The sequence below is a fragment of the Octodon degus genome, unplaced genomic scaffold, assembly GCF_000260255.1.
Source record: "Octodon degus isolate 3935 unplaced genomic scaffold, OctDeg1.0 scaffold00727, whole genome shotgun sequence".
Taxonomy (NCBI): domain Eukaryota; kingdom Metazoa; phylum Chordata; class Mammalia; order Rodentia; family Octodontidae; genus Octodon; species Octodon degus.
The window spans coordinates 7,423-33,776 of record NW_004525303.1 but is presented as its reverse complement, the minus strand read 5'-3'; the positions used below and the strand labels follow the sequence as shown (position 1 = coordinate 33,776).

General features: G+C 47.2%; 1 protein-coding gene across 2 annotated transcripts; it reads right to left on the bottom strand.

The window, feature by feature from the left end:
* LOC101584284 (GRB2-related adapter protein 2) lies at nucleotides 1–23,447 on the bottom strand. Of its 2 annotated transcripts, XM_004648716.2 has the most exons (7): nucleotides 23,243–23,447; nucleotides 15,481–15,572; nucleotides 12,247–12,366; nucleotides 9,046–9,214; nucleotides 5,933–6,154; nucleotides 4,442–4,564; nucleotides 1–3,675 (listed from the first exon to the last, which is right to left on the bottom strand). In XM_004648716.2, the coding sequence occupies exons 1-7, from the start codon at nucleotides 23,318–23,320 to the stop codon at nucleotides 3,496–3,498; spliced, it is 984 nt and encodes a 327-aa protein (XP_004648773.1). In that variant the 5' UTR covers nucleotides 23,321–23,447; the 3' UTR covers nucleotides 1–3,495. The 2 variants fall into 2 exon arrangements, with proteins under 2 accessions (XP_004648773.1, XP_023564531.1); XM_023708763.1 differs by lacking the exons at nucleotides 15,481–15,572; nucleotides 23,243–23,447 and adding an exon at nucleotides 12,979–13,010.
* Nucleotides 23,448–26,354: the final 2,907 nt, after the last annotated feature.

The following is a 26,354-nucleotide window of genomic DNA, read 5'->3' as shown; positions in this document are numbered from 1 at the left end:
ACGGGATTTGGGTGTTTTCCCAAGGCTGGCCTTGAACTCTTGGGCTGAGGCGCTTTCCTGCTTCTATTTTCTGAGCACTTGGGACTACAGACAGGCACCAGCAGGTTAGCAGAGAGGTCACAGACACGCCTACCCTTGACTCACTTAGAGCCCCGTATGATGGGCCTCAATTTTATGTTTAAAGATTTCCTGAGAAAGCTTTTACAACTTCGGTAACCTCTGCTCTCCGAAATCCGTAGTCACCATCAGGAAGTTCCAGCTTGCGTTTCATCTGAATACTTGCTACTCAGAAAGTTTTTGATTCCTGGTAGTGATGAAGATGGGAAACCATTGGGCTGTCAGACATGAATGATGTCATGAAGACAGTTGTCAACTGTGTCTGTCCCAAAGCTGAAGTGATTTCTTCATCAATGACAGAGAATGACTGAACATCCCAGCAAAGGAATCCAATTATTAGAATCCAATTAGATGTATGTAGCTGTTTAGCTCACTGCCAAGTTCTCTGCTCTCGAAGCCCCTGGTGTGGGCCTGGGAGCAGTACCTGGGAGCTGGTTAGAAATTCAGGATCAAATCAGCAGCTCCATTTTTTTTTTTTTTTTAGCATGATCCCCAGGCAATTCATAGGCACTTGAAGATTTGAGAAGCAGCCACTTTAGCTCATTGTGAGACTGTCTAAAAGTGGGTGGGCAGGGGCAAGTGCCAGATAGTTGACATACAGGGAGCCTTAGCAGGCAGTTAGGGGAACTCAACTGGCCCAACAGGAACTGGTTTTTCTCTGGAAATTCCCTGCCCTGAAGCCACTAAGACCACTGCAGCCCAAATCAGAGGCAATGTGCTGGTCATGTCACCAGTGAGAGGCACTGGGTGAATGTGCCCTAGCATTCACCCCTGAAATGCTGACAGCAGAAACTGGGGTACGGATGGGGGCAGGGGAGCAACCCCTCATGTGCCACTCACCACCACACAGCAGCAGCAGAGGTTTCAAGGAGGGTTGAGCTTGCACCCTGTCCCACCCAGTGTAAAGAGTTTGGTCTTATCTTCTTAGCTTAGTCCCTACGTGTCCTGCTCAGTGTGGTGGCTTGTGTGACTTTCTCCTGTGACCTTTGAGATTGAACCACGCTGGTGCTATGCAAGGCAGTTTGAGCACCTCAACCTACAATACTCTCACACACTCCCACAATGGTCCTTGCTAGAACAGGGTGCCTGGCTCCAGGCATTCTGAGGTCCTGCTCATGCCACTCACCTGCATGGTCAGCCTGTGCAGCCCAAGGACCCTTGGGCCCCTCCCCATCCCTTCCCCCTTACACAGAGACACCGAAGACAACCCAGCTGAACAAGTCACTGCTTTGTTACTGCCTTCTAGCAAAGTGTTCCCAGGCACAAGAACCAGACCAGAATCGAATAATTTGTCTCTGTCTTAACCGGGGCTGGTCCTCCCACAGAACCTGACAAATGGATGAAGTTGGTGGGCTGTTTAAAGCATATGGTTTGCAAATACTGTCAAATCAACATTATTTTGGGCTTTTATTTACTGCAATGTTTTACCTCGCACCAAGATGGCTGATGAGGTCCACTGTGCCTTGGCCCCCTTCCACTGCTTCTTTCTTCCGGGGAATCTTTGCTCCTTGCCCTGCTCCAATCCCCTCCCCCAGGCCCTTTCTGGGGGCTCAGACCCTTATTGTGCCTGTCTTCACACCCCCGCTTGACCTCTTGCTCCCTTCCCTCCCTCTGCCTCTCCCAGGCTCTGAGATCCACTAAAATGCTCACCTCTTCTCTTCACCCTGCCTTCGCCTTTGAAGGCTGCAGCCGCTCCTAACTTACCCTCTGCTTCCCCAACCCTTCCAGGCTATTTTCCCTTCCCTCCCAGTTCCCACTACAGAGCCCTTTCTTCCCCCAGTCTCTAACGTGAACACGAGGATCAGAGAACTGTAGACTCAGAGTCACAAGAGATAGAGCTGCCGTTACACTGGAAGTCCCTTCTGAGTCAGAAGCACTCTTCTTTTATCAAGTGAACTAATGGCTGCTCTTCTGTTCCTCCCTACAGCAGGAAGGGCTGGGAGAAGGAGCAAAGGCTTCGGGCCCCCACCACGTATCCTCACTAACACCACCCCAACCTTTTTTCTCTTGTCTCAGCACACACATGTATGCACACACACAGCCATGTGCCCCCACACATTCCTTCAAAGAGTACCCCGTGGAAAATGTGTGTTCCCAGGCTCTGCTAAGGCACAGAGATTCCTCTCCAGGTCCCTGCTGCTCACCTCCCAGGCTGAGCTGTGCTTTGCATGCCCAGCATTGGCACTAGGACACACCATTGTTGTTTCAGGTGTAGAGGAGGGACAGTGGCAGTGAGGTTCCTCTCCCCAGGGGCACCTCTTGGCCAGCAGAGGTTCAGCAGTCCTATGGATCAGGAAGCTCTTTTCAAGCCAGCTCTCGCCCTAAGTCACACTCAACCCATCAATCCATCTATCGATCCATAGTCAAGGCTCTTGGCTTCTCTCTGCCGCTGGGCAATGAAGCTTTAAGCATAGGAAATCAAGAGAAAAAATGAACAGAGCCATGCAGAGACACCCTCGAAGCTGTCAAACAATGACTCTAGCATTCTGCATTTTCAGCCAGTGCTTCTCCAAACACTTGACAGAATCCAGGATGCTGCTTTCCTTGTAGCTGGGGAAACGGAGGTTATAGCCAAGTAGGCCCCAGGGGCTCTGTATAAAATCCACTCCCCCTGCTTCTCCGCGCTTGGCACCTGTCGGAGGCATCTCCATCTTTGTTTCTCCACATTAGAGACACTCTCCCGTCCACCACAGGGAAAAGCTTGCTACCCAAGGAGCGTTTGCTGGCGGCAGCGGCTAGGAGCCCAGACTTGCTGTGGCAGGGACTGCCTTGTGTTGTTGCTGCTGCAGTCCTTGCCCTGCTCGCTTCCTGCTCAGACTTGCTTGGTGCCTGTGGGCCTGGATGGGCTCTACCTTAGTGCAGCGGTGGAGAATGGTGGTGAGCTGCCCTGTGAGCCCTCCAGGTGCGTGGGTACGCAGGTGAGCCCCAACATGCCCCACCACGTCCAGTCCCTCCCTGCTGTTCTTTGGCTGTGGCCAGGCATGTGGCCTCTGCTTAGCTGCTCTCTGGGAAATCTCCCCAGCCAGAGAGGAATTGGGGAGAGACCAGGGACAGAAAGTTCTGTATCATCCCCCTGCCTGTGCTTCCCACTTCCCCCTGCTGCCTTCTACACACCCTTGAGAGGAGCAGATGAAGACGTCTGAATATCTTTCTCCACCTGTGTTCCCTTTCAGATCAATTAATTACCCAATCCCATTGTCAATAAATACTATTATAAAATGTGCGCACACATAGGTGTGCTTATAGATGCTGTTTGGAACCGGTAGGCATGTACTCACATGCCTGAAGGCTCAAGCATGTGGATGCAGTCGTGGGGTCCAGCTCTTGCTCCCCCTCTTGTGGGCAGCTTCAGACAAAAAGCCCTGGACCCCAAAGTGTTCATTTCATCATGGGTGCCACGTAGTTGGCCGGGAAAAGGCCCAGTTTGTTGTTCAGCAAGCCGGTCCACCAGGAGGGGTGGGAGCTGTCCAGGACCTCGACTACCTGTCCAGTGCGGAATCCCAGCTCGTCCTCCTCGAGGGCTTCGAAGTCGTACAGTGCCCGGGCCAACCGCACACGCTGTTGGGGAAGCACAGAGAAGGTCTGCTGAGCTGTGGCTGGCCCAGGGATGGTCAGGGATCTGAGGGGTCCCCTCACACCTGGCATGCACGGCCTGAGTAGGAAGCTACCAGAGGTCCCTGGCTGCTGCTTCTTGTTTTTCCTTCAGTACAGTAGTGGAGATTGAAGAACCCAGGAGCAACACAGAGAGAGCTTTTTTTATTTTTTTATGGTGAGACAGCATTTCATCAAGTTGCTAAAGTGCCCTGGCTGAGCTCAAACTTGGGATTCTCCCGCCTCAGTCTCCCAGAATGCTGAGATTATAGGCATTAGCCACTACTCTTAGCTCCTAGCTTCTTTCTTGAGACTTGGGGCTTTTGTTTTGTGTATGCTGTGCTGAGGATCAAAGCCAGGGCTTCTTATATACTAAGCAAACCCTCTACCACTGAGCTACATCCCAGCCCCAGGATTGAGATGTTGTACTGACAGCGGTGTTTCTCTCTAAGGCCTCAAGGGAATCCCCGAGACCTCCTGTCTACATCAAAGGTGCTATTTTTATTTTCTTCGGGTGACAAACAGGATGGCAACATGCCCAAAAGAACATCCTCTGAGTTTAGTTTGATCAAGTCCCTAGTCAAGATGGATGACAAGGATAAAGGCCACCAATCTCCCGCTGCCAGAACTAGACACAAGATATATGAGAACAGGGCTGGGCCGACAGCCAGACTGAGCCCCAGAGCCCGGCGTGGGCTGCCGGCTCGCTCCCTGGCTTACGCGGCCCACTTACCCCCACCACTTGGAGCTGGACCGGGTCTGTGTGTCTCCGGTGCATGAGCGCAGCGCTCATCTCGCTGCCCACGCCCAGGCCGCAGGGCCCGTCATTGCTGTCCAGGCTGCTTCCACGGCGGTCCTAGACACATGCGCAGAGCCCATCATCCAACTACCAGGAGCGTCTCCTACGTGCCCCCCACAAGCCCTGGCTGATGGAGGGGAGGGGAGGGGAGGGAGGATGAAGGGACTTAGACTCTGAAGACAAAGGCCACAGGGCTTCATGCATTCAGTTAAAGAAATACTAAGGGGAGTCTCGTGCCCCCTTGTCAGAGGCATGTAATAAGTGTGTAAGTTCTTTTTTTCTGGCATTAAAGAAAGAAAGGCTGTGGAGATAACTCAGTGGCACACGTGCCTGCCAGGCAAGGGCAAGGTCCTGAGTTCGATTTTGGTACTTGCCCCCAAAAAGAAGAAATATTTACAAGGCACTTACCTTGTGCTCCTGCCCCCTGCAGCTTCCTCTGAAGGGGCCACTGTACACGTGAAAGTGAGCAGGCAGAGAGTGAAGGGGTCTGCCTGGGTTAAGCCAGGGGAGGCCTCAAAGCGAACTCCAGCTTAAAAGAGAAAGCTGACTGGCTAGGGGTGGTGGGGCACACCTATAATCCCAGCACTCTGGGAGGCTGAGGAAGGAGAACAGAAAGTTCAAGCCCAGCCTGGGCAATTTAACAACTTACTGAGATCCTGTCTCCAAATATATATATATTTTTTCTTTTTGTTAAATAAAAACACAGAGTGTATTTGATGGGGCAGACTGGCCAGGAAAACACTCTTTCAGGCAGAGGGTACAGCTTATAAAGTACAGTGAACCATCATGCTGGTAACAAAAGGTGCTGCTGAGATCTGTGTCTGTGTGTGTGGAGGGGCCAGGTGGCAGGAAAGGAGGCTGGGGAGTAAATAGGGGTAGCTCACAAAGACTTTGCGTACCCTGCTAAGGTATTTAGGAATCACGTTATCGGGCTCCATTGTCCCTCTCAGCAAGTAGCCTGAAATCCCATCTGGAACTCGCAGGAGATAAATAAAATAAATATATAAGCAAGGCTCCATTGTGGGCGTTAATCCTTACTTTCTTCTGCACTTTCAGATCTCCACAGCCAGGTGGGTTAAGGGGCATAAACAGATACGGAGTTCTGCTGATGGGAAAGTGAACCAACTGTTCACTGAGTCCTCAGAATGAAGGGGTGTGTGTGTGTGTGTGTGTGTGTGTGCGTGCGTGTCTATGTGTGCACGCATGTGTGTCAAGGAGTCACACAGCTCACAGATACATCTTTGCCCAGAGCACTTTCTATTTTTTTTGGGGGGGGAGCGGTGTAGGATCTTTTTCATGAACTCTGTGAGACCCTGTGAGACCCAGCCAGGCCTGAGTTGTTGTTCCCCTCCTGCAAGCTTGGGGGAGGGAGGGTACGGCCTCCTTCCCAATTCACCAGCGACCACTCCATTCTTCGCAGATTACCTGGCTAAAATGCTGATGTTGCAAGTACCGCTGCTGAGGTAGCGGCTGCGGGACTGGGGTGAAGGGCTGGGGCAGCGGCTGGTGCTGGTGGCACTGGGAGGGAGGCGCAGGTGGGTGATCTGACAACTTCCGGTTCATGGAAGGCCGGACTTCTTCTCCCACTGCTCCGCTGAGGTGTGGGCCGCCCTGGGGCCTCCTGTCCAAACTGTTGCCCCGGTGACCCTGGGAGTGAGAACAGAGATGAGGATGCAGAACCCCCTCCTCCTACCTCCCATCCCCACCCCCACCCTCCTGTGGCAGCTTCTAGACCTCTCTCGCTGTCTTTGCAAATAACAGCTTTGCAAGCGAGAGTTTCTGGCGAGGGTAGGAGAGCGCAAAGAGAATCACCGGTTGGGACCCCCACATTGTCAAAAGTGGCCTCTACATTTTCAGAGTTTTCTTAGTTTTAGGAGTTCTGGTGCCTGGTTGAGAGACACTCTTTCCACGTGGGACCCATTCAGTCCATTTCTAGTGGCTTTGTTTTTTCTCTGCGCAATCAAGCTGAAATATTCCATTTCACTGACACACTGCCACCCCTCCTTATCACATTGCCACACTGCTAGACATCCTGCCCTCCAGATAAGCTCTGCTGTGGGCTTTGCATGATTTTGAGCTGTCATTTTTATAGCCTGGTGATAGAGACCCCAACAGCAGCATTCTGACAGCACCATGGAAACCAGGCCTGCCGCTGGGCATGTTGGGAAGGAGCAAGGCCTTTCTAGTTCGTGCTGAGACAACTCGGGAACCAGAAATAGTTTATTGTTATTTTTATTTAACAAATAACTACATGAAGCCCTGGGCTTAGTACATGCCAGCACTTTACAAATATTAACTCACTTAATCCAGTTTAATGCAATTCTCCGTGCCTCTCTTATCTTGAACCGCATATCCTAGTAAATTAATACCTCTGTCCATTTCCTGGCTAAAATGATGCACAAAGTTTTGTTAGCTTTTGTTTTCCTTTCTGAACTCCTGTGTTCCTCTTTTGACTATAATTTCTCAGCGTTCAAAACAGCTGGTGGCTTGGAGGGGAGGATTTCCTTTTCCTCCCCAAAGCTCTTCAGACGACCTGTTCCTAGGAACGGGTTCTGACTAGTCTGGTCAAGGCTTCTTCCGATAACACTTGTATCTTATAACCCAGTTTTTCCTTTTAGAAATAGTTTAGATAGTGTGCTTGTGCGCACACATGTGGATATTAGCCTACAGGAGACATTACTGTTTCCTTGCTGGCTCACTGTGAACCAGGTTCTGTGGCAGAGCAGCGGCTATATTGTATTTAATCCCTATGAGAGCCCAGTGAAGGAGCTATTATTGTTCTCTCTATTCTATCAATGAAAAAACTAATAGAAAAGTTTCTTAACTTGAGTAAGTAGTATAGGAACTTACTGATTGAATCAGAGGGTTTTTTTAAAAAAAAATTCAAACCTTTTATTTATTTGGTACAGGGTCTCGCTATGCTGCTCGGAGTCGTACTGATCCTCCTGTGTCAGCCTCCCCAGCGCTGGGATTATAGACCTGCCACGCAGGATTCCGCGGCCAGCATGCATGCAGTACCGGGGGTAGAACCGGGTACTTGAGCTTGCCAGGCAGGCGCTTAGACCGCTCAGCTATCTCCCCAGGCCTGTGTAGTTTTTATATGCTTCCCCCCCCTGAACTGTATCTTCAAATCATTTAAATAATCTTGTAATGAATTTTATTTTTTATTTGCTTTTAGATTCACTGCCGATTGTCTCCAGCATTTTTACCTATTGCAATTTTAAATTCACACAATAATTGTAAGAAGGTGATTAACACGTACAATTTATAAATGCTGTGGAACTATATTAGTCCAAAATTTTTTCGGTCTAAAGTTTTAGGAGTGTCTTTCTTTTTAATGTTCACTGTTCAAATATACAAAGCATTTTCTTAAATGCCCAAAGGTGCATCCCACTCAATGACTCTTGAAATCGACTCTAACGTGTAGCTGATTCTGAAAGCAACCTTGTACACAAAATCGTCATGGAATCTTTTGGCTTCAAAGAGCCCTCAAATTTTTTTTTTTTTTTTCAGTACCAGGGATTGAACTCAGGACCCTGCAGGATCCTGCGCTTGCCAGGCAAGTGCTTATTCTACTGAGCTATCTCCCTGGGCCCCAGAGTTTAGACTGATTTCTTTCTTTCTTTCTTTCTTTCTTTCTTTCTTTCTTTCTTTCTTTCTTTCTTCTTTCTTTCTTTCTTTCTTTCTTTCTTTCTTTCTTTTTTCTATGTTTTTTGGGATGCATTTTTTTTGATTAAAAAAATCTTTTTTTACTTATTCATGTATTTGGTACAGGGTCTTGCTATGCAAATTGGGCTTGTAATAATCCTCCTGTGTCAGCCTCCCCAGTCCTGGGATTACAGGCATGTACCACCATGTCCAGTTTTGGGGCTGGCATGGCATGCAGTACTGGGGATCAAACCCAGGTCCTTGCGCTTGCCAGGCAGGCACTTAGACCACTGAGCTATCTCCCTTGGCCCTTGGGATGCATTTCTATTGAATAATACTGTATTAGCAAGAATCCCAAGACTGGTTTTCCCCTACAATGTCCCACTGATTCTAACTCAAGACTGTCACAAAGCTTCTGTTGTCACCCTGGCCTCTTGGATGACTCTAATATCGCTGTTTATACCCTGGATTCCATCCTTGGGCAGCTCTTGAGCTAGGGGCTGCAAACAGTGGTGTGCCAATGCTTGAGAATAACAAAATAATAACACCCCAGTAAGAACTACTATTATGGAATATTTGCAGTGTGACCAGAGATGATGTAGGAGGAGATGGAGGTGTATTATATTCTTTTACCTTCATAACTTCCTGTGATATGATGTGTTCTTATTCCCATTTTATGGACGAGGAAATTAGGAATTAGAGAAACTTCCGAAGCCTCATAGCTAGGAAATGTGAGGTCAAGATTAAAGCTGAGACTTGACCTCAGTTATCTGGCCTTTGAGAATGCGCAGGGGACCTGCCCACCAAATGCATTTTCTTGGTGATTTATGGGGAAACTCACACTGCCTGAAATCTCTAGTTCAAAGGTGACTGTTGGGCCAGAAGTGTACCTGATCTTCTTGGGCTCTATCCCTCAGGAAGATCTGCTTCTGTTTGGAGACAGAATTTGTCCTGTAGTAGTCCACCAGCTTATTTAGGGATGGAAACTTCTCAGTCCACAGGAAGTAATTACCCTTGTTGTCTCGCATGACCTTGAAGTGCTGGACGTCATCGTCGTGTCTAGAGATCCAGACAAAGCCGAGCTGTGTGTTATATAGTAGCAATGTTCCTGCTTCTGGCGCTGTTTGCACCTAGGGATGGTAGAGTTTTCTTTGGGCAGGAGATGTAGATGCGGATAATTTGCCCATCACTGCTGGTCTAGCCAAGCTTCAGCAGGAGGTTTGTGGGAGGGATCACTTGAGACACTGGCTACATGAGGGGGATTTTTATACTAGCAGAAGGTAATCAGAGGAGCTGGAATCTCGCTTAAAAAGTGGAGCCAACACTTAGCAGAAAAAAAAAAAATATGCCAAATGTCTTAAAGACCAAGACATCAAAGATCTTTGGATAATCTATTTGAAATATGGCAACACCTGAGTCCTGTACTATACCAAGGACTGGACAGTTGGAGGGGTTTTCAAGCCCCTGTTATCTTTTTGTTATGAAGATGTTACTTTGAATTGTCCTTTCTAAGTCCATAAGCAAGCACTAGCCACTAGGAATCCACGCTTTCCCCTAAGGAAGACACATTTTTCCTCCACTTAAAGAGGATTCCTTGTTCTTAGTTTATATTTTGCATACATAAAATTAAAAAGCATTTTGATATTTGGCAGGAGAAAAGGCATTCTATGGATTGTAGAGTTTAATTGGGAAAGACTGTGGAGATTGTTTAGCCTTTCTTCATGTACAAAGATGCTGAGACCCAGAGAGGTGCAAGGGCTTGGTCAAGGACATCATGAGCAACTGGCAGAGTTGAGGCAAGAACCCAGGGTCTCTGGTTCCAGGCCACTAGCTTGCCCTGTTGTGCCATATAGACATGCTAATTTCTATTTGGTCAGCTCCTTTTGATCCTGGTCCAGAATCAAGTGATAAAATACATTTGTACCAGAGCTAGAGATATTGGATTTTCTTTTCTTTTTTGTATTTTAGGGAAGGGTCTACAGGGTGTTCAGGGTCTTACTACTAGATCAGACTCATAGTGATCCACCTGTTTACAGCCTCCCAAGAGCTGGGATCACGGGCACACGTCACCATGCCCAGTCTCAACTGCCAACTCAGCACGCCCTGATTAAGCCCCTGGCCCCTGCGCCCGCTTGCAGGCACTTTAATCCTCTGAGCTATTTGGCCGGCCCAAGATTTTATCCATCTAGAAATGTGGAACTGGACTTATCAGCTTTTCTTACTCTGTCATCCAGTCATTCTGTGTTGGATATAAATTTTATTTTTCAAACAGATATACATTGACATCTGCAGATACACTAAAAGTACTAAATACTCAGTACCATCTCCCAGTCACAGAATGCATAGTGTGAAACATGAACTCTTTCACTTTTATACTCCTCAAGAATGGATGTCAGAGGTGCCCCTAGTGATCTGGGTGACAGAGAATGACCATTGACTTAAATCCTGAGTGTCACCCGGAAAATGGTATATGTAACTCCGGGCTCCAGATCCCAAAGCCTACTGTTTCAGATCCTTAACAAAGGCTAATAGAACTATGATGAATCTTAATACTAAGCCCATGACAGAAAGCAGATATAAAAATGAATGCAAATGGCTTTGCTTTGGACTGTATTATGCGACGTTTCTGTAGAAGACACAGAGAGATTATGGTAATAATCACACTAACAGGAGGCTGCAGCGCGTCAACACCAGGGTGACTTTGGCAGAAATCAATGCTGACTGCTCCACAGAATTCATTTCAATCAAGGAAATATAAACCTTAATCTCTAGCTGAAAAAACCAGGGTCATAGCCACACAGCCAAAGGCGTACGAGACGCCTGTCAGTCTAACAAATTGCTTGGTCCAGTTTCTAATTGGCGTTCTCAAAAAAAAACAAGTTCAATTTGCCAGTTTTACTAACAGAGCAAACTGTTATTAAGACCTAATACATTTAGATTTTTGTGATACTTTAATTTTGGCTTAAGCTGGTGTTTGCTGTCACCTAAAATACAGAAAGGCAAGTTTTATTTCTGGAAAATTAAAAGTTTAAGGAATAATGGTGATAATGCTAAAGAGACCAGGCTAGCCAAGTGAGGTAGAACATGCCCTTAAAGCCTCTCAGGAGGCTGAGACAGAAGGATCTCATTATTTGTAAGTCCCTCCATATAATAAAAACTATCTGTTCTTTCTAAATGGCAGTCACAGTTTATGACCTGAGGTTGGATTTCTGTACTCGAAGCAGTAAAACTTCACACGTTTCAATAGTGTTGAAAAGCCCAGATCAGCATTTCCTGCCAGTGAACTGCACAGGTTGTCAGGCCTTCTTGTCTGCTGTCAGCTCCGTGTCTTGTACTTTCTTTCATATGCGGCCCCCAAGCCTGACTTGCAGCCTCTCATACACTGACCACATGCACTGTGTGCAGACCTCAGGCCTCTTAGCTCGGGGCTGGGTCATGTCTATGCCTAGACTGAGTCACTTTCTCGCTTGTGTTGCACAGGAGCGACATTCTGCAGTTGCAGTCCCCCCACCTGGCTCTCCTCTGCCTCGCTCTGTTGGTCTCGGTTTCACTGCACCAGAATGTGTTGAAGCCATTCTGCTTTGTGCTCAGCTGTACAAACACCAGATAGCAGTGACTTAGGATTTCTACATTTCTCTGACCCTTCTTCTGCAGCCGGACATCAGTAGTAATAGAAAAGGTTAAGATGCTAAACGCCCGGATGAATATGGTCAAGAGAAGTTGTTTCCTTTGCTCCTCCCCCCCTTCCACGAGTGCACCTCAATCATCTGCACTGTGGTAGTCTCTGCGATGAGCACAAAGATGAAGCAGATAAAAATCCCGCCCTCCCGGATGCACCTGGGTGAGATGGGGAGGCAGATGAATGCACATGTGTATACTTTTGTACACAAACCAACGTACTAAGGGTTATGGATGCATGTTCTGGGAAGGAAACGGGCAGCAGCACAGTTGATAAGATGTCACTATGCTCGGTCCCCTTAGTCACCATGCTTCTGATCCCTGCGGCGTGTTAGAGAAGTCACTTCCTGGCTCCAGCAGTATGGGCAGTTAGGGGCTGGGAAGGGTCAGGGTTTGTTGGGAGTAGCCAGTACCTGACGGAGATGGAGAAGTCCCCTGGGGAGCTCTGACTGGCCCGGATGATGAAGAAACCAACCTCTTTGCCCATAAGTAAGTTCTCTGCTTGGTGTCTTGAGAGGCCTTCGTGAAACCACCTATGAGGGAAGATAGGACAAGAGGATCATGACAAGATGCATGATGATGAGGGGAGAGTGAGAAGAGGTGACCCTGGAAAGGGAGGCTGGGGACCTGTTCAGTCAGGAGCAGACAGGCCAACCTAAGGAGTAGGGTTGGAGTGGGGAATCCAAGTGCTTTTTGGAACCAAACAAAAGCTCCAGTAGTTTTTAGAAAAAGCCAGTGTGTGTCCCTTCTGACTCGCCCTCCTTTGTTTCTTCCCTCCAGGTTCTCTCCAGCCTGGAAAACTTGAGTCATGGAAATGTGCCACTGTACCAAAACGGAGCCGTGTGGGAGTGACTCACTGAGGGCAGCAGCCGCCTGCCTGCGCAGCTGTTTGAGGGACAGCAAAGTACTGCAGGACAAACGATGTACTGGGAAGGCGATGCTGTAGGCACTGGGGTCACCAAGGCAGCTGGCTGGGTAGCACTTGGGACACTTACTCTAGGCTAAGACTTCAGTGGCCCAGAGATCACCCCAGGTGGCACTGGAGGGGAATGACAGGCTGGGGGCTACCTGGGATATGTGGAGTACATGGGCACTAAGCTCACGGTTCAGATCAGAGGGCGCCAGGCACCCAAGGGGCCACGTACACTTGCAGATGAGTCAGACTGGCAGCAGTTGGTGAGTGGCATCTACACAGGCAGCTCCGGTGGCTTCCCTCATGGACAATTCTTTAGGCGCCTCCATCTCCACCCCCACCCCCGTTCGAAGCTGGAAAATCATCTTTACCACAGAAAAGAAGAAACAAGACTAGATTCTCCAAAGTGCAGTATGGGTGGGCGCAGGCTCCAGAACGGTGCTGCACACAGCGCAGTGGGTGTGAAAAAGTCAAGCACTTATGCGGGGCCAGGCAAAGAGCAGTCACAGCCACAGGGCAGGAGGTCAGAAACCTCCCTCAAGCTCAGAAAAGCAAAATGAGTGTTTGCAGTCACTTGGCAGCCAAAGGTGGGGCAGTAGCACGGCTGCTTCAAGGTGGCTGCACTAATTGCTGCCACCAGGAGGCTAATACATAGTCTTTTTTCTTTCTTTTTCTTTTTGAAACACAGTCTCATGTAATGCAGGCTGGCCTTAAGCTCACTGTGTAGCCCAAGGTGGCCTTGAACTTGCAGTCCTTCTGCCTCAGCCTCCCAAGTCTGGGACTACAGCAGCCAGAGCACAAACAACAACAGCAACAACAAAATGAACAAATAAACAAAAAGGATTTCCCAAGAGGTAGCAACGGGCAGATCAGGGTCTTTAGAAAATATACCTGTTCTTAAAAAGAAAATATAAGGGGCCACGGAAATGGCTCAGTGGATTAAGCGCTTCCCTGGCAAGTGTAAGGGCCTGAGTTCAATCCCTGGTTCTGCCAAAAAAAAAAAAAAAAAAAAAGAAAAAAGAAATAAAATATATTTGCTCTTGAACTTGAATTGGATAAGTGATTTTTTTCAAGACTTCCCAAAATGTCCACACATTGTGTTTTAATATTCTGTGTCATTCTGAAACTACTTATTTAGCAGCTTTTGTTGAACATCTATTGTTGTGTCAGACCCTCTTCTGGGCACCAGTGGGCAGAACGGACAAGCCACCCCCAGTTAAGGACCTGGAATGGGGGAGATAGACCATAAACAGAGCAATCAAATGCATTGGTATGCCAGAGGATGCTTAGTACAGTGGAGAAATAAACACTAGGAGGAGGAACAGGGTGTGGGGGCTTGGGGAGTCCTTTAAAATATATGATAAGGAAGACCTCACCGAGGGGGGCATTCTAGACCTGAAGGAGGGTGGGGAGATGGAGCAGACACAGCAAAGGAGCCAGGGAGGAGCAGCCAGCAAGGTGGGAAGGCCACAGCGCAGGGCAGGAGGCAGGATGACAGTGGGTTCCCATGGGAAGGACAGATCCCCAGGTCCTGCAGCACTCAGATGATAGCCAAGAACAGACCATTGAGACTTATAGTTCACCACAACCTTCGTGAGGAGATTTAGGAAGGTGCTGCGGTGTTCCTGAGAGAAGAGGGGGTGAGGAGCTGGAAGTGCCAACTGTAGGAGGAAATGAAGTGGGAGTCGGAAGGGATTGGGGATTAAGGGTTTCTCCTTCGCTGATTTTTTTTTTTTTTAAATGGGAGGATTGCAGCATATGTGTTCGCTAATGGGAAAGATCCAGCAGAAAGGGAAAAAGTGGATGGGAGAGAGGGAAGAGGAGAGAATTTCCGTTAGAAGCAGTGACAGCTCCTTCCAGACAGCTGCAGAAAGGCCGAGTGTCTGAGCACGGTTGCAGGGGGTTAGATGTGGCGGGGGTGGAGCGCTGCAGGAGGAAGGAAAGGATCAAGGGGCCGAGGGACCTCTTCTGACCCCCGAGGCAGGGGGAGGGGCTGGAAGCACGGAAGGTAAGAATGAAGGGGTCATCCAGTCAAGATCATTCTTCCGGCTCGGTACTGGGTGACTGACAGCCGCGCTCTGCACCTCGGCGGCGTCATCATACCACGCGGGGTTTCTAACAAACCTTTGCTCTTTAGGCTGGTCCCTGGCTCTGAGACAAGATTAGATTTCTATCTAATCCTTGTGGTCAATTCTTGAGACTAACGAGACTCAATCTCGGTGTTTCATTTCCTCTTTCTGGAGGGAATTTCCTCCTTGCCCCTCCTGACTTCTCTCGCGGGGGCGAGCCTGCTTTAAGGAAGGAGCGAGTGTCCATCTGCCCATCTCTGGTTAAGACAGAAGGTAACATTGAAGAGTAACGGAGAAGTTCCTCGAATAGCAGCTTCGGAGGTGGGGTGGCCAACAGCGCCCCCTTTGGAACTTTCAGAAACTGCAATCGCAATCATCATAGGTGATTTTAATTTTTGAACTTACTTTATAAAAACTCAAAGTAGGTGATAGGTGCCCATGGTATAAGCTTCAAAAGGGAATGCAATGCAATGCAAATCTTCCGCCTACCCCTGGCCTTCCGCTGTGTGGTTCTGGAGGCCCTGTTGCCGGGGGAGGGGGGACCTCCAGAGACCACGGGTTTTGACAGTAACTTTAGAATGCCTGGATAATTTTAGTGATGACTGAAAAAAAAGTAAGGGGAGAATGTGTGGGTAGAACAATCTCAGCATGCTGGAAATACTTACTCAGGAAACTGGATGTCTATAAAATTTTTGGGCACATATCCTTCCTGGCTCCCAAGCTCTGCCTTGAGCCACTCCTCTTGGTTACTTAAGATCTGTGGGAGAGAGCCAGATAGAGATACCACAGGGAGTACATTGGAAAAGCAAGGGGAGGGGGCTCTAGGTTAAAGAACATCCTTTGGGATTTAGAGAAAGCTTTCTGGGGACATATTTAATGACAACTGCTGCAGAAGTTAGCGCATCAGGGGAGGGAGGAAGGCCACCCACTCATGTCACCAGTGCTCGGCCTTCCAGAACCAGCATGCAGGGACTCTCTTGAATCCCTTTGTCCTTCTGTTTGGGAATTTCTTTGTTCCAGACTTTAGCAGTACCTTCAGTTTCTCATTTAGGAAGATGGTGGGAAGGCAAGAATGGGGTTTTCTTCTCTTTCCCATAACCAGGAAACTTTAGGAGATTTAGTTTTTTTCAAGCACATAGATGAAAATGTAGACATCCAAGTAGACCAGCTTTGAAAACAGTAGCTGTTTTTGTTCACACTCTGCATTTTGCAAATAGTTGGGACAAGATTCAAGATACTTGGGATGCCTTCTATAAACTTGCTTTTGCAGCCAGTAAAACCAAAAGTCTTGTTCTGTTACTACATGGTCCTATCGTGACTGTTGCCCTGCAAGTTGTTACCTACCTCAGTTACCCATATTACTCACCACACTTGGTTCTGGGTAGCTTCTAGTTATTTCAGAAAGTGAGATTCACCATTGAAAGAAAAATATTTGCCACCCCCACTGAGAATGTTTCTAATGTATGTGACATAGTTCTGAACAATAACTCTTTTTGAGGGAGGGGAGCACCAGGAATTGAACTCAGGACTTCATGCTTGCCAGGCAGGTGCTGCATCACTGAGCTAAATCCCTGGTCCCCTGAATAGTAATTCTAAATAGGATGTAAAGCAGAACATGAATCTCGACAATGCCAGTGAGCCACCGAATGAACCATTCAGAGCCTCCCGACTTCTGGACTTCAAAAAATAGTAACTTTTTCTGTTTAAGCCATTTCTATCTTCTGTTTCTTATAGCTGAAAAGCCTTAATGGCTCAAATCACTAAGATTAAAGGAAGAGCAGAAGATAGACAGGAAAGACTGCCCTGATGAGAGGCCATCTCCACAGACAATGAATTATTTAGTGAAGTCAGGTGGTCAAGGAACCACTTCTAGGGCACAAGCAAAGTAGGCGCCTTCCGAGAACTGTGCCTCAGTACGGCTGGAGCTTAGACTGTGAAACCAGGAATAGATAAAGGGGAAGCAGCTCGCAGGGTCTTGAGACTCATCCCAAGTCTTGAGTTGAAGACTTGGGATTTTCTCTTGACGCTTAAGGGAACACGAAAAGATTTGAAGCAGGGATATAGCGGTAAGAAGGAGAGTTAAGAAAGAGTCTACTGGAATGTAAAGGAGCTGGACATGGGGTTAGGGACAGTAAGAACTAGAGGAAGATGAGTGTAGCCGTTGGGACTAGAAGAGATGATGGAGCCAGGGCTGGGAGGAGGTGAGGACATATTTTAGAGGAATCAATGAACAAAACAGGTAGGATTTGGGGACCATTCTGGGGAGCCAAGGAAGATGGAGATCCTGGGAGGGGTCTGGGTTTCTAGCTTAGGAGACTGAGTGGGTGGTGATGGCTTTACTGAAATAGGAAGGAGGAGGAGGAGCCGGAAGGACTCACGGACTGTAGATTGCACTCGGGTGAATTAGAGTTGAATTCAACTAAGAAGAGAAGCCCAATGAGCCATTGATGTGTGTGCTGGACTCAGGAGGGAAGTGGGGGGCCTGAGACGAGTCTGGAGTCATCCAAGAATGGGCAGAGTTGGAGTCCTGGGCCCCAGGGGTTCCTTTCTCCCAGAGAAAAAGCTGGGAAGAGAATTGCAGAGAGCTCCGTGCAATTAGCAAGAAAAGCAATGAGAGAAGCAGTGATGACCTTCTACCATCACTCCTGAGGTGGAAGAAAGCAGAGTGCGTTGCGTGCGGAAAGAGAAGCCCTCCTTTCTAGTTTGGCTTTGCCACTAGCTGTGTGATCCTGGACAGGTGAATTAGCTGTCTGGAAAACAGGAGAAAAAATAACCCTGGTACCTCCTAGAGCTGGTACTGGTGAGGGTCAAGGGAGTTCTGGCACCAGAAAGTCCTTCTGATAGCATACATTCTTTTTAAAAATTAGAACTCTCTCAAATATGATACCCTGGTGAGGGAGGACTCCTGCTCTGAAGGACATGGAAGGGATAAGTTCCTGAACACATAATGCGCCCATGTTTTGCATGTGCTCGTTTGTTCAGAAGAAATAAAACTGTTTCCCATATTTGAGTTTGAGAACTGCTGAAAACAGAAAACTATAGTTTCTTACATCACGTGTGGGCATGTGTATACTGAAGGGGTGATGGGGAAGCAGCATTTCTAGGTCAAAAGAAGAACCAGGAAATGTAGCTGCCGCGCCTGACATCCCTCTGAGGAACATGTGGCCATTTCCCTCAGTGCCACCACACATGGATTTACAACTTTGACATCCCTTTCTCCAAAACATGGTGTTTGGCCAGGGGAGCAAATGTCAAATCCAAAGGTGTGAAAGGGGTCATTTGGAAATTGGCTTATTAGACTACCAACCAGCACTTTGTACTTTGTTCTCTGACCTGCACCAGATGTAATTTGAGTAATCACGGTTCAAACCCACCTAACCACCTCCTTTAGAAACAGATTATCCCCTAATGCTGGCCATTTGTCTCCACCACCTGGTGGCTTGGTCTGCCTGAGATTGTGTTTTCAGAGAGCTGAATTTACAGGCTTTTTGTGGTGTGCAAAAGGCAAGGTCTTAAAAAACCCCTTCATTTTCTGTAAAGTATTCCGGTGAGGGTGGGGGGTTCCTCCCACCGCTGCGAGCCCAGAGCCCTGTGACTTCCTGTTCTTCTCATCTCTCCATCGATTCCGTTCTCCCTATCTCTTTATCCATCGCATAAACCCAAGCAAGGAGTTCAGCTTAACCCTAAGAAGTCTTGTACTGAAATTGCCGTATCTTACTTCTTAAAATGTTCCCGAGGAGAATAATTTTCTAGGTTACATGGCCTGAGAATAAGTTAGACGTGGGAAGAGAAAGACCAAAAGTACATCTGGAAAAAAATTTAAAATTGGGTGGAATTACAGCTCTTAGAGGCATAGCAGAAATCTGAAGCATCAAGGAAGTTAATTATATAGGATTAACACTTAGTGCTTTGGGGTCACTGTTTTAGAAGAAAGAAATGGGGTTGAATTGGACACATTACTGAAGTGGGTAGAAATGGATGAGGTCAATAGATATTTTTCTAAGTGATCGGCTTTTTTTTGGTGGCTGGCTCAGCCCACCCTGGGAGCTGGGCTGGCATGGAATGTGGTATGGGGGATGGAACCGCGGTCCCTGCCTGCTTACCTAAGCTTGCCTAAGCAGGAGCTTTAGACTGCTGAGCTATCTTGCTGGCCCCATTGGAAACTTTCAATGGCAGGTTCCAACATAAAGCTGGCGCTGTGCATAGCTACAGGTATGGAGATTTGTGACATGAACATGAAAAGTTGGGTTCCTCTCTTAATTCAAAGAGAAGAAAGATTTGTACTAATAGTGTCCGACAGGATATCATGTCTGCATCTTGTACTATGAACTGTCCTATTAAAAAAAATTGGATTCCTGACTTTCCAAATGTTTCTCTCAGGAAAAGAAAGATGAACACATTAGGCAGGAGTTCCCTGTCCATCTTGTTTACTGTCTTGTGCAGATCAACACCTACTAAGCACCTGCAGTTTGCACCAGGTGCTAGGAATACAGAGATGAGTAAGCCTGGGGCTTGCATCTTAAGAACCTAATAGTCTGGAGAAGTTGGTTGTTGTTAGCTAGTCAGACCTGTTATTATACCTTTCAAATGAAAGTCTCTGTTTACTCTTAGCACCAAAGGGCGAATGAGAGAAAAGGGTACCCCAAAGTGAGCTGCTGGAGCATTTAAGAAATGGTTTTGAAAATGATCGTGAGGATCCAGTGTGGTTCCTATCTCAGGATGGGAGGAGCTGACGCTGTAGTTGCAGCCAGGGAGCCATGACACCGGCTTTAATGGACATCATTTGACATTTGGGGAGCTCAGGAACACACTCTGCATTCTTATCTTTACCATTATAGCTATAATGGGCAGAATTTGAAAAGAGGGGAGGGGTAGAATTCTAAATGAGCACGCAGAAAGGCAACCTAACAATTAAAAAAAAAAATACACACTGGGTAAACTATTTGGGGCCATGACTTGTGTTTGATGCTTGGAAGATACAAAAATGCACCCGGCTCTCAGGGAGCTCACCAGTACAGGACGCCACCACTCACTCATCCATCAAACACTGGGGAGGGCTGGCTTTGTGCTATTGGAGATACTGAGGCAGACATGGTCTCTGCTTTTACAAAGGTTAGGGGAGTGGTTAGGTAATGTGGAAGTGGGCAATTACGAGTCCATAGAGTAAGGCACGGGGAGAGACAGACCAAAGGGCACAGCCTGACTATCTCTAGCTGTCAGTTGAGGCAAGATTATGAGTGCCTCAGAGTGAAGAGTGTGTGCAAAATGCCAGGGAAGAGCTGAAGGTGGAGGAATTATTTGCTGGGTGGTAAGGAACGGGGAAGATTGATGAAGGTTCCTTGGCAGAGGTGATCAAATACTGTATGTGTGTTGGGGAAATGGGCGCTCAGAGTCTAAGGGAGTGCCTGGGTAGGATGGTGTGCATGTTGCAGTGGAATCTGGGGGCCATCATGTGCACAAGGACGCATGATGAGGCTGGACAGGGCACTGGGGCCAGATGGTTTAGATTTCAATCAATTGGTAATGAAGAGGCATTGAATGCTTTAGAGTAAGAAAATGAAATGATCTGATTTATCTTCTAGAAAAATCCTTCTGGGACTATATATGGAATGATTGAAGGAGGGAGGGACAGGAGGCAATGAGGTCAGCCAAGCAGTTCTGGCAATATTTTGAGCAGGCAGAGGGAACAGGGTGGATATACTGAAAACACAGTGACCATTTATTGAGCATTTGCTTTGGGCCAGGACCCTGAAGGATTGATACTCTCTCCACTGATAAAGAAAGACACTGAAGCTCAGAGGGGACAGGCAACTTGGGCCAAGGTCACACAGCTAGTAAACTGAAGTCAAAATCATTTCTAGTTGGCTGCCAAACCCAAGTTCCTTTTTAAAGTATTGTAGTGACAAAGAGCTTGAGAGATATGAGGAAAGAAAACTATTCAGAGCAGACTATAGTGTTTAGGGGTCAGACAGAGCTTCCCTCAACACTGGCTTAGGCACAGTCAACTTGTATGACCTTGTGCATGAGATTTAATTCCTTCATCCTCAACTTCACATTTGTTTAGTGGAGAAAAAAGTATTTCCTATCTCATACATTTGCTGAGCTGAAATAATGCTGGAAAGATGCCTACAAACCATCCAGCCAGGCCAATAATCTGAACTGGAGCTTAGGAGATGTTGGTTCGTAGTCAACTGGTTGGTTATGCAAGGGTGATAGAGATAACTACAGAGGCTGCTAGTTTGGTGACTGACCTCTGGTGACCCTTAGAACATGGATAAGAGAGGTTATAATTGGGTCTGGAATGGCCCTGAAGGCTTGTGTGAGAAAGCCTTAGTCTGACAATGCTATTGAAAAGTGTGAAAAATTTAGGAGATGAGGCCTCATTGGAAGAGGTGGGTCTCTGGGGAATGGAGTATGCTCTCCCTAAACACTTCTGGTATCTCTCTCTTTGTGTCTCTGCTTCTTAGTCAGGACAAGGTAAGCCCCTTTGCTACACATGATGCTCCACCTCAGCACAGGCCTAGAAACAATGGAGCCAGCTAGCCATGGACTGACACCTCTGAAACTGTGATGTAAAATAAGTCTTATCCTCTAAGTTGTTTTTCTTGGGCACTTTGTCACAGTAATAGGAAAACTGGCCAACACAGAGTGGGAAAGGTGAGGGGGTTAAATAGATGTGGAGGTTTCAGTGGGTCAGGACTAGAGTCCAGTGGCAGGCAATTGGTAATGTGTGTCTGGGACTCAAGGGAGAGAGCTGGAGTCACCCTCAGAGGAGAGCGGGAAATTGGAGGAGTGGATGAGGAGGCACAAAGTAAAAAGAAAATCAAAATGCTAAGTGTAGAACCACAGGGAAGTTAGACTCTCAGGCTACCAAGAAAAGGAGCATTTGAAAGTGAAACCAAGAGGAGTGCAGAGGAAAGAGGAAGAGGACAGAAGTGGTGGATACCACCTGAGCAAGGGCTGAGAGCCTCAGAGAAGGGGCGGCTGGCAGAGGTGCATCCTGGGGGAGAGTTGTTAGAGTCCACATGAAGGAGGGCACTCACCGGTAGGCTTGAAGAGGTTGTCACAGGCGAAAGGAAGATTCCAGGGGGGGGAAGGGAAAAAGTGGAAGGTGTTCAGTATTCAGTATGGAGAAACTGTCCATTTGGGGCAATAAAATAGAAAAAAGAAAGAAGAAGCTGGGTTGGGAAGCAGAGTTTTGTTTTGTCTTTTTCCTTTTCCCTTTTCCAAGGAATAGGGACAACTCAAGCAAGATATTAGGTTCTATTTGCAATGGAAGAATGTAGGAGCGGTCTTGAGCCTCTTCCAAGTGGAGAATGCCTCACTGTGGTTGATAATGACATGGTCACCACATTGCAAGTCCCTTGATGACTTTGGTAAGTCATCCCAAAGAAGTCAAAGCCCTTTTAGCAGCTCAGGCAATATTTTGAGCTTGCAAATCTTCAACATTAAGTGCTACTCTTTGCAACCTTATCACTAGATCTTCTCAGTTGAGGGCAATTAGAAGGCTATGGACTGAGGGTGCTTGAATTCCAGATGAAGGCATTCGTTGTCACTTGTGCTCCAAGGACACTTTCCCAGTCACCTTTTCCATGCCAGTGCTCTGTACAGCATGTGATTCCCTTTGGCACGCAGCTGCTAAGGACAGGGACTATGCTCCCTGAGGGTGCTCTGAGGCCAGGCCAGGGAAGGACAGCATCATATACTCCCAGATACCCTCTGGAAGGGCTTGCATTCTTCAAAAAAAAAAAAAAGGTGGACCTCAGGAGACTTACACACATAATGCCTGGAATTGTGGGCAAAGCCCAAGGCCACTCCAACACCACAAGTGGCCACTAGAGCTCAAGTGCAGGTTGCAGAGAAGTTGTAAGGAGCCTACGAGTGGCCAGGTATGCGTGGACATTGTTGCGCCACATCCGATCCAGCTGTCTCTCCCTGGCTGTCTCCACCTGTACCCTCTTCTAAGTCCCGGCCATGGGGATCCTGGCAGTGCTTGCTGCATTCAGTGTGGCCATTCACATCTCTGAGCTCTACCAAGAGGTCCAAAAGACTTGTGTCCTTGACATTCACACTACTACACATTCCTGCCATGCTCACCTTTCAAGGTGGAATCGCTTGTCACTCACTGAGCACTGAGCTAAGTGACAGCCCTCTGATGGCTGTATTCCCCCTCTAGACCATGAGGATCTCAGGGCCAGCCTGGTGCCTTAGGTCAGGTCTGTATTTCTGCTATCTGGCCTGGTGTTTGGCATGTGGAAGTAGAAGAATCCATTGGGTAAAGGTGAATTTCTTTTTCTAAAAAGAACTGAGTACAATTCTTCCATGGACAAAGACTTGGGCTGCTAGACAACCTCAGTGGCCAGACCAGTGGTCAATGAAAACTTAACTTCCTGTAGCTGCCCTGGGGCCGCTCCCCCCATCACCTACCTTGAGGATATCTCCAGTGTGAAAGCTCAGCTCATCCTCACCGGAGGCCAAGAAATCAAACTTGGCAACAGCTTCCATGATGTGACGCGAAGCTGGAAGAGAAATAACACAGTCATTGTGCCGTTCCGCCAGGGGAAGGGCCGCAGAACAGATGGCCCTGCCTGGCAGTCTCAGCAATTGGGAGGACAGTGGCCGAGTGAATATTTGCTGCTGGCTGGAGAACAAGACTCAGGTTTCCAGCAAGGGCTTGTGTTTGCAGCTCGGGTTGTGAGAGCCTTTGGGATCTGGTTCCTGGGATCGTTCTCTGAATCTCCAGCTGCCAGGAGCAGGAAATTCAGGCCAGCAATAGCCTTTCCCCCCTCCTTTCATCTCCCTTGGCCTAGGCTGGCCTGTCACCGCTGCTGGTACATCTCTGCTTCCAGTTGATAAGGACAGAAGGCTTGCTATCAACCGGAATTCAAGGCCTCGTGGCTACAAGACTGCTCTGTAAACACTGTCCCGAGGCTGTCCCTTGGCAGCTATATTTAACCAGGCGGTGTTAATTAGACAGATGCCATTTTCTTTTTTACATGGGAATCATTTAAGAGAATTAGACTCATTGGCCAATAGGGAACTGGAAGTTCTTCTTCCACATATTTCAGAGTAGGAACGAGTTTGGCCTTTGGGCTGGGAAACTTCCAGCTTGGTCAGATCACTCATTACATCATGAGAGCATGAACCAAAATACATTTCAGGAATTTTGATTTTGATATTTCTGAACTGAGTTAACGTCCTGGCCCCTCCTGGTAATTGTGGGCTTTGTGTAAAAATCAATGAGTCAGCCTACGTACTACACGGAGTGTGAAATACAGTTATTTTTTTAAAAGACCCTGTAGGGACATCATAAAAAGAACAGGGCAGAATCTTTCTTTTGCTGGTAAATAGCTGTATGATCTTGAGCAAACTCTTAAACCTCTTGGAGCCTCAGTTTCCTTGCTTATGAAATGGAGATCATTGGATTCAATGGATAAAGTTGTGGGTTGAAATTAAATAATAGATGAAAGTATTATACAACATAATCACTCAAATAATATATATGTTTTAAAATAAATTTATGGAATGACTCTTTCCCCAGTCAAAGCAGCCTAGCAGCCAGATATGGCACAAGTTTCTTTTGATGTCTCTCATCGCCTATAAACTTTTCTTCCTGTAACGTGACACTTAATCTCCACAACTATCAAATCCTTTGATTCTCTGCTAAGACAGCTTACTGTCAGGGCAGAAACAGGAAAGCTGAGGCTTGGCATTTATGTTTTTAAAAATTTCCCTAAATCTCAGCCACTTCGGGTGAGTTAATAAGCAACCCTCAAACCCAGTAGACTTTTAGTGATCAGTAAACTGGGGCCACCATTGTCCTCTCAGTGGGAATTTCTGCCCCAGCAGACAAGATTTAGGTAAATAAGGCAGGTGGCAGCAGGCAGCAGAGTGTAGCAGGGAGAGCTCAGAGGATTAACTCCGACTGTGACAGGGTGATAGCAAGGGGCTCATGTCTCTGATGTTCTACATTTGCCTGGTTTCCCAGGGGTAATTTGGAGTGACGAATATTACCAATCCAAAGGTAGATATTAAGCAAAAAATAGCTCAGAAATCAAATAAAATGTCATAGTTGATTCTGAGCTTTTTCACCAGTCAAAACTTATTTGCAAATGGCAACATCACAAAATCACTTCTTGTACACTTTTTACAAGATTGGCCCATCTAAGGCAAGTCAACATTTTTGTGACCTTGGCTGACACCCTAAGTAGGAAGGGGCATTCTGCCCTCCTTCCTTAATGCTAAATGCTTTTGCATGTTTGATTGACTCTATTACATTAACATGCAAAGCTTCTCCTAATTAGAGCCTTGCTGAGCTTTGCAGGGAGACTGGCTTGGGTGGGTCACCGTCATAGCATCCACAGGACCTCAAAAGATCAAGTGTCGTGTGAAGGGTCCTGAGTGTTCTGATCCCATTTCCGTGCAAATTTACCTTAATAAGCAGAATGGAGACAAGAAGGGAGCAACTGCTAAGCACATCAGAAACTCACATAAATTAGAATTTTTTTTTTAAAGAAATATCCAAAGCATGTTCTAGGTGTGACCTTGAGTTTGGAAAGACCTCTTTGATATAACTCGAAACTTAGCTCAGGTCTGGGTGGTTGGTCCAGGCTGGCTGTAAATTACATGGGTAAGAAGACCGAGGCAGAATAAAATTGCTTCTAAATAATGTCACTACGTTCCACTTTCCCCCCTTAGGCCGGCATTGCAGCAAAACCAGTGACATAGGCGTATTACAGAGCTCCCCAGCTTGCAATATTAATCTTGGCTCCAAAAACCCAATTAAACAAGCCTGCTCTTCATGAAATCACTTTGCAAAAAATGAATTTGCTCCCATTTCCATTTATGAAATGAAATCTGCTCAGCTGCGGGATGGTGGGAGGGAGAAGTTCAAGGTAGATTGGAGTAGGCTCTGTTTTCGTTCAGATCCAAGGGCTTCACAAACTCCCCCAGAGGTTGGTCTTTTCTCTGATCATTGAAAAGCATAGAAACTTATGTCCCTATTTTTCTATATCTATTAGTGTTCATTTAAAAAGTGTCAAAAGTACCACCGGGGAAAAGAAAACTGAACCAATGTGGTTTATTCTGTATGTATCGATTTGTTGTGCAATCTGTACCTGCCACCAGTACATATTGCATCTTGGGGAAAAAAATACATATATATATATACATATATATATATATATATATATATGATGGAGAGAAAAACTGGTAGAGAGAGGGAGAGAGGGAAAGAGAAGAGAGGACACAGCAGCCTAAACTGAGGAATGCAGTGGTGCCTTCTCACTGCTGTTTGTCATTTTAGTCTTCTGACCTCTGGGAGAGATGAAGAGAGGGCCCCTTTTCAGAAGCCTCACAGATGGATCCCACGTGTTCTCCCTGCCAGTGATCAGCTTTAGAAATGGCTGAAATGCCACCTGCCACGCGGTGTGAGGAGCTGCAGCCTCCAGGGTCAGCCAAGCTGCCTCCGGCAGCCTCCTCCCCCAGCCCAGCTGATGATGCCATTTGTGGGCCCTGGACACCCGCTCTGCTGCTCGGC